Source organism: Macadamia integrifolia, unplaced genomic scaffold (genome assembly GCF_013358625.1).
Source record: "Macadamia integrifolia cultivar HAES 741 unplaced genomic scaffold, SCU_Mint_v3 scaffold1686, whole genome shotgun sequence".
Lineage (NCBI taxonomy): Eukaryota > Viridiplantae > Streptophyta > Magnoliopsida > Proteales > Proteaceae > Macadamia > Macadamia integrifolia.
Genome location: NW_024868309.1, coordinates 40638 through 49070, shown reverse-complemented (window position 1 = coordinate 49070; position 8433 = coordinate 40638). Strand labels below are relative to the sequence as shown.

The window sequence follows — 8433 nt, the reverse complement described above, 5'->3', positions numbered from 1 at the left end:
ATACAGAAACAGTCGAAAATTGCAAAGAAAAAAATGGCAAAGGCATGTGATTGAACTTCAGAGTATTAAAATTTTGTCACCACTAAATGGGCAAAAGAACCGGGCGGTTCGCCTTTGATTTTGAAAAAGAAATGAGAGAAGCTCGGGTTTTACCGGTTCGACCTCCGGTTAGATTCGGTTTTAAAACTCCGAAGCCTAAAAGGAAAGAGATTTAGTCTTTGACTTGTGGACCACGATTCCTGATTTCCTAGGGTTTCTAAAACAGTTCTGAGGGTTCTTCGTTTGAACTTCCTCGACTCTCCTGATTTCCTAGGGTTTCTAAAACAGTTCCAAGGGTTCTTCGTTTGAACTTCCTCGACTTCTCCTGATTTCCTAGGGTTTCATTGACAGTTCCAACTATTAAAGCTTCGATTCCTCCTTTCAGAACTATTCGTGACTCTCAGCGGAGCGGATAGGGATTCATCTAGAGTGAATTTCCACGAGATCTCTGGTTCTGTTTTTCTAGGGTTTTTTGAACTGTTCGAGATTGATTCGTCTTTGCAGAAGAAGCCAAATTCGGGGGTTTCCTAACAAACATCATCAGCCCTCTCGCAGCCTGGAAGGTCTTCCGGTAGAGTATTCAATCATGGGTTCTATAGAATGCGACGATCCAGAGGCTCCCGACCCTGAAGCCGTGGAAACAGACCCAACAGGTCGCTACATTCGCTACAACGACGTCCTTGGCAGAGGTGCTTTCAAGACGGTCTACAGGGGATTCGATGAAATCGACGGGATTGAAGTAGCTTGGAGTCAAATAGAACTCGATTGCGTGTTGCAGAAGCCACAAGACATTGAAAGGCTTCAATCCGAGGTTCATCTTCTCAAGTCCCTGAAACACAAAAACATAATCAAGTTCTATAATTCATGGGTCGATGAGAAAAACAACAACATCAACATCATCACCGAACTGTTTACATCTGGTAGCTTGAGACAGTACAGTAAGAAGCATAAGAAGGTGGATATGAAGGCCGTGAAGGGTTGGGCGAGGCAGATCTTAATGGGTCTCGATTATCTTCACAGTCACAGTCCTCCTATCATTCATAGGGACCTCAAGTGTGATAACATCTTCATTAATGGAAACCACGGCGAAGTCCGTATCGGTGATCTTGGATTGGCGACGGAACTACTTGAGAAGAGAGCTCAGACTGTGGTCGGAACACCGGCGTTCATGGCACCGGAGCTGTATGATGAGGATTACGATGAGTTGGTGGACGTATATTCTTTTGGGATGTGTATGCTAGAGATGGTTACTTTTGAATTGCCTTACAGTGAATGTCAAAACCCAGCTCAGATATTTAAGAAGGTCATGGATGGAGTAAGGCCAGCTGCTTTATCTAAGGTGAAGGATCCTGAAGTGAAGAGGTTCATTGAGAAGTGTCTTGTTGCAGCAGAGGAAAGGTTGTCTGCCAAGGAGCTTTTGAAGGACCCCTTTCTCCAAGTGGAGATTGGTCTGTGTGATTACCCTTTTAGTTGTCTCTCATTGAAATGTGATGTGAAGAACTTGATTTGTATACAAGCATTGTGAAATATTGCAATTCAAATTGGTATATATTTTTTTTTCAATTAAAACTTGTACACACTCTTGGTATGTAATTCAGTATATTGAGTAGATGGAAAATTTTCCATGAAGAATATTTTTTATCCATAGCTTGATGAAATTTTATGTGTCAATTTATGATGAAATAAAAGTATGGTTTGGAGAAGGGTTAACCTTCAAGTTTGATTGAAGGCACCACATTGATCAATGCCAGTGTGCTTTGACACTGTCAGGGATTTCTTCCCTCCACTTTGGGGGTTTGCTTTTCCTTATCGTTTCATCTATTCGTTGCTTTGTTAGGGTTTGCTTTCCTTGTGTTTGGCTATGTGGATTTTTTTCTTTTTCTAATGAATAACTGTTAGGTTAACTGTTGCGCAAATCTAGCTCTGTCGAACCAGTTTTAAAAACGGTTTGATTACCTTAAATTTGTCAGTTGATATTATTTTAAATTAGCCTAAAAATCATTTTTTCCCTATTATTTTAATCATAAATGGGTAATATTAATAGTTAGGGACATTCCACAGTAATTTGACAAAATTACGTGACGAATTACATCCCATTCTCTTACACTTTCTAAGATTCTTACAATTAGGTTCAATCCATTAATCTCTGTCAAATGGATAGAGACTGTTAGTTGATGACGCCATTTTATATGATGATATTTAATGCCTAAAATGCCCTTTTTAATATATGAATTTACCTATATGCCCTTTCATTAAAATAAAAAAATAAAAGAGATCGTCTTCTTCAACTTGCTTCTCAACCTCTGTTTTTTTCAAGCTTAGAACTATTCTGGCCAAGTTTGGATAGCAACGTCGGTGCCCATCTTTTTCTCCTTTCCATCAAGGGAATGGAAGCATCTTCTTGGTTCCTACTAGTAAATGTGCATATAGTCTCTGTGAAATGTGAATCATGGTGTTTCCTTCATCTGTCACGGTCTAAAAGATGATCTTCTCCAACTCTTCATTTTTTCGATGGGGGAGGGGAACGCATATGAGAATAAAGTGAAGACACCATTACGAGTAAATGGCCCCATACAAGAAGTGTGTCAGAGACCCTTCGGTCAGGGTCTATTGGCTAGTTTCTGGTTTGGTGGTTCCTTTCCCTCCCGTCAACGAGGGTTTCGGCTTTCTCTTATTTGCGTTCTTCATTTTTCTTTCTGTAATTTATATTTTATCTTGGCTTGTTGGGGGTGGGGGCCGGAGGAAAAGGATACTACTGTCTCTGTGAAAAAGTTGTATAATTATTGTTTATGAGTAGTGGTGGAGCATCATTTTCATTGATCTGTTACTTCCATTTAACTTTACTTCTGTCATGAAAATGATGGAAATTTTCATCATCATCATTGTAAGATCAAACATCAAGAAACACGAATAATAAAGAGACAATAGATCCGTATGACACAGAGATTTAACGAGATTCACACACCAGGGTGGTGTGCTACGTCATCGGGCGAAGAAGAAGATGATTCACTATGCAGAAGAGAGATTACACCCTAGCAACGGCGAGGAAAAACTCACCCTGAAACCCTAGCTCGAAAAACCCCAAAATACAATAACTTTCTCAACAAGCAACAGTACATTATATATACTCCAAATCGTGGGTCGATCCATCGGGTCACGGTCGATCCGGTAGAACCATACGCCCACGCACCCCCCATACGAGATCAGTGATGGGCTTTGAGCTTGGGCTTATCGGCCCAACCCCTCTGCTTCCATCATAGATCTCAAAAAATTTTTCATTCGGGTCGCCACCAAAATATGTCGGATCGGGTCAATCTTCAAAACGGGTCAAGAATTCGAGACAAACTTAACAAATCTCCACCTTGGCTTGAATTCTCCTCCAACAGATAAACAAATAGCTAATATCTTCATCTTCTCCAACAACCCTCCAAAGGGCTGAACTCAAACACGACAAACACCAAGTAAGTTCAAGCAATGCTCGAACTTACCAACACATAAAGGCTTAGTCAACATATCAGCTAGATTGTCTTCAATACCAATCTTCAACACTTGAATATTACCTTGAGCAATTATCTCTTTTATGAAATGATACCGAATATCAATATGCTTTGTCATCTCATGATACATTGGATCTTTAGTCAAGTGAATAGCACTTTGACTATCACAATGGACAACAGTCACCCCATGATCCATGCTGAGTTCTACCAACAAACATCTAAGCCAAATAACTTCTTTAATTGCCTCAGTCACTGCCATATACTCTGCTTCAGTAGTAGATAATGTAACTGTAGCCTGTAAAGTAGCTTTCCAACTAACCGTACTTCCTCCAAGAGTAAATACATAGCCTGTGAGTGACCTCCTCTTATCAAGATCATTTGCATAATCTGAATCAACATAACCAGATAAACTATCACCATTCCTCCCAAACTCCAAACAAACACCAAAGGTCCATTTCAAGTATCTAAGTATCCACTTCACTGCTTCTCAATGAGCTTTACCTGGATATGACAAATATCTGCTCACCACACTGATAGCTTGTGAAATGTCAGGACGAGTGCAAACCATAGCATACATAACGGAGCCAACTGCACTAGAGTATGGAACACGTGACATGTACTCCACCTCTTCATCCGTCTTAGGTGATAGAGCAGTTGAAAGTCTAAAATGAGATGCAAGAGAAGTAGTTACAGGTTTGGCATCTTTCATGCCAAAACGATTCAATACCTTCTCATTGTACTTTTGTTGAGATAGCCACAACTTCCCTGCTTTTCTATCCCTTTTGATCTCCATACCAAGGATATTCCTTGCTGCCCCTAAATCTTTCATCTCAAATTCAGAACTTAATTGTTCCTTCAACCTACTGACTTCATTCCTATCTTTTGTTGCAATCAATATATCATCAACATAAAGCAACAAATATATAAATGACCCATCAGAGAGCTTTCTGAAATAAACACAACAGTCATATTGACACCTGGAGTAGCCAAAACTAGCCATAACTGAATCAAACATTTTATACCACTGTCTAGGAGATTGTTTCAAACCATATAAGGACTTCTTCAACAAGCATACATGGTCTTCCTTACCTTCAATAATAAACCCTTCAGGTTGATGCATATAAATCTGTTCTTCTAGTTCACCATGCAAGAATGCTGTTTTCACATTAAGTTGCTCCAACTCCAAATCATGCATATCAACTAAAGCAAGTAGGACACGGATAGAACAATGATTAACAACAGGTGAGAAAACATCATTAAAAACAATTCCTTGTACCTGACTGTAGCCCTTTGCAACCAAACGTGCCTTGTACCTAGCATCTTCAACACCTGAGGCAGATTTCTTTTTCTTGAAGACGCATTTGCAACCAACAATTTTCTTCCCTGTTCTAGGCTTTACAAGCTCCCAAGTCTGATTTTTATGAAGAGATTCCATCTCCTCATTCATGGCAATTAACCATTTTGTAGAATCAATTGAAGCAACAACTTCAGAATATGTTGCAGGCTCACTATTTTCAATTATATCTGCAACAGATAATGCATAAGCAACAAATTCAATATGCCCATACTTTTGTGGTTGCTTAATATTCCTCCTTGGTCTATCATTGGCAATGCTGTACCGCTCTTCTTCTTGATTTTCTTGAGCATCATCTCCTTCAGTAAAAGTAGGCAGCTGGACTAAAGTAGATTGTGCTTTGTTTGAAGATGAACCACCAATTTCAAACTCCACCTTCTCTCTAGATTTTTTCTTGACCTTCATCACAATGAATAGAAGCTTCTTTCCTAGGATACAACATAGCAGATTCATCAAAGTAACATCTCTACTAATAAGAAATTTTGGAGACTTTGGATCAGGACACCACAACCTGTATTCTTTCACTCCAGATCCATACCCAAGAAAAATACATTTCTTAGCCCTAGGTTCCAACTTCCCTTCATTTACATGTGCATAAGCAGGACATCCAAATACTTTTAAATTTGAGTAGTCTGCAGGTTTATCTGACCAAACTTCTTCTGAAGTCTTGCACTCAATAGCTGTGCAAGGAGATCGATTCACCAACAAGGTTGCTGTGTTAACTGCTTCTGCCCAGAACTCTTTGTCCAATCCTGCATTTGATAACATACACCTCGCCTTTTCTAACAAGGTTCTATTCATACGCTCCGCCACTCCATTCTGTTGGGGTGTTTTAACAACTGTATGGTGTCTTGCAATACCTTCATTTTTGCATAACTCATTAAAGTCACCTTCACAAAACTCTAGGCCATTATCGGTTCTCAACCTTTTAATTTGTTTCCCGGTCTACTCTCAAGCAAATTCTTCCACTGTTTGAAAGTGATAAATACTTCATTTTTGTGCTTCAAGAAATAGACCCAAACCTTCCTAGAGAAATCATCAATGAAAGTAAGCAAGTATCTTGCACCAGCCCCCTTTGAAGCAACCCTGGAGGGCCCCCATAGGTTTGAATGAATGTAGTCTAAAGTTCCCTTGGTCCTGTGAATAGCAGTACTGAAACTAACTCTTTTCTGCTTCCCAAACACACAATTCTCACACAATTCTATTGCTCCTGTACTCTAACTACACAACAAGCCCCTTTTACTTAATGATGCCATCACTCTTTCACTCATATGGCCTAATCTCATGTGTCATAAATTTGTGACATCTGATTCAGACATAGATGATGAAGCTGTTACAACAGACCCAATGACTGTAGTACCCTGCAACACATATAAACTGCCAACCTTGATTCCTTTCATCAGTAAGAGAACATCCTTGCTGATCTTCATGACTCCACCTTCAGCTGTATACTTGCACTCATTTGAATCAAGAGTGCCTAAACTGATGAGATTCTTCTTCAAATCAGGGACATGCTTGACATTAGACAAGCTTTTGAAAATGTCATCATACATCTTGATATTGATCGTTCTCATTCCAATAGTCTTACAAGAAGCATTATTTTTCATCAACACAACTTCACCTCGAACTGATTCGTATGTGGAAAATCATTCACGATTGGGACACATATGGTAGGAACAAACAGAGTCAAGAATTCATTCATCCTGTGATCTAACTTTATCATCAGTCACCAAAATAGAATTGAACTCAGATATATGAGATTTAATAGAAGTACCTTCATCCATATGAAGGGTATACAGTTGTTGCTTCAATCTCAACCTATTGGTGAGGGATTTAATGAGGTAGATGTTCTCTAACTTCACCTATAACTTTGCAGCTGTTTTCTCTGAGAGAACTTTCTGTAGAACATCATTCGAAAAACACAACTGAATAGCTGAAAGAGCTTTATCATCCAAATGGCTCTAATCATTATCGGACATAGTTGCAGGTTTCTTCGCCTTCCCAAATAGGGTTTTCTTCAAACCCTGCTGCGTGAGAACAACCATCATTCGAACCTGTCATAAACTAAAACTGATGTCGTCGTCAAATCTATTAATATCGTATTTCGTTGAAGCCATGGATCGAAGTAATCCAGAGCTCTGATACCAGTTTGTAAGATCAAACATCATGAAACACGAATAATAAAGAGACAATAGATCCGTACGACACAGAGATTTAACGAGATTCACACACCAGGGTGGTGTGCTACGTCCTCGGGCAAAGAAGAAGATGATTCACTATACAGAAGAGAGATTACACCCTAACAGCGACAAGGAAAAACTCACCCTGAAACCCTAGCTCGAAAAACCCCAAAATACAATAACTTTCTCAACAAGCAACATTACATTATATATACTCCAAATCGTGACACTCTTAAGTTTTCTTTCCAGGAGCAGCCCTTGCACCCTTATGTTTGGACAAAAGAGCCACTCTCGGATAAAAAAACTTGCCCAAATAATTAATAAAATATTAAAAGATGGGTCAAGAGAAAAATTAGTATGAGGATTTGAATAAAATTTTTACGCAAACCAAGCAACAGGAACTTTCCAATTGAATGATTGTGGTACAATCCCAACCTACTATGTGATTAGAAATAAAAAGACTCGAATACATGGGCTCACCAGAATCTTAGCACAAGTGATGGTCTGAGATTGGAACTGTTTGTAGGATTATTTTTCCCCAAGGATCTAACCATAAAGTACACAACAATCCAAAGTAATCATCACTCGGATTATTCTTTTGTTGCAATGGATATATAAACGCAAAAAAAAAAAAAAAAAAAAAAAATTCAAACTCAGAAAAAAAAAAAACCTTTATAGGCATTAAAATTTTTACTTATTTATTAATGAATTACATGTAACTTTTATTTTACAATTCATAGCAAAGGTTTTTGGGTCCAAAATAAAGTGAAATTTAATAATTAAATATAAAATAATTTAGAGTCAGTGAAATTCTCATGGATTAACGTTCACAAAAACTTCTATTTATACTTTAAAAATTGCGCTTCCATTTCCATTAATTTCCCTTGAAATTAAAACCAAGCCTCATACACGCAGACAAGCTTCCGCCTTTGCTATAAGCCTATAACACAGCTTGCATATGCCATAATTTCATTATATGGATGGATGAAAATTTGAAATTTTATCTTCATATTAAAATAGCAGATCTCCATCTGCCGGTCTTGGATCAAACCGCCGGTTGGCCTTTGTGGTCGACGGCACCTTCAACGGTGTCACTTAGTAGGGGAGCGCCCATAGCTAATGAATTAAGTTACTGCAAAGCCTTCTATTCTCTTCCCTCAGAATCCTTGGCCTTCCGTTGCCATTCATATATATGGTTTGTTAGGCTAGTCCATGGTGCCAAAATGGGGCCACTACTATTTTGTGTAGCTCCCACTTGTGGTGTCGCTTTTATGTTGAAAATAACATGCTTTATTACTTTATTATTTGGGCCTGACGGTGGAGTAGTGCCAATTGTCATCCCAAATATTTATATTTGTGCTCA

General features: G+C 38.7%; 1 protein-coding gene across 1 annotated transcript; it reads left to right on the top strand.

The window, feature by feature from the left end:
* Positions 1-224: 224 nt before the first annotated feature.
* On the top strand, positions 225-1680 carry LOC122064567 (probable serine/threonine-protein kinase WNK6). The gene has a single exon (XM_042628282.1). The coding sequence runs from the start codon at positions 626-628 to the stop codon at positions 1562-1564; it is 939 nt and encodes a 312-aa protein (XP_042484216.1). The 5' UTR covers positions 225-625; the 3' UTR covers positions 1565-1680.
* Positions 1681-8433: the final 6753 nt, after the last annotated feature.

Bases quoted from the DNA above. Each gene is read 5' to 3' on its own strand.
- LOC122064567 (XM_042628282.1), top strand. From the start codon at position 626: ATGGGTTCTATAGAATGCGACGATCCAGAGGCTCCCGACCCTGAAGCC.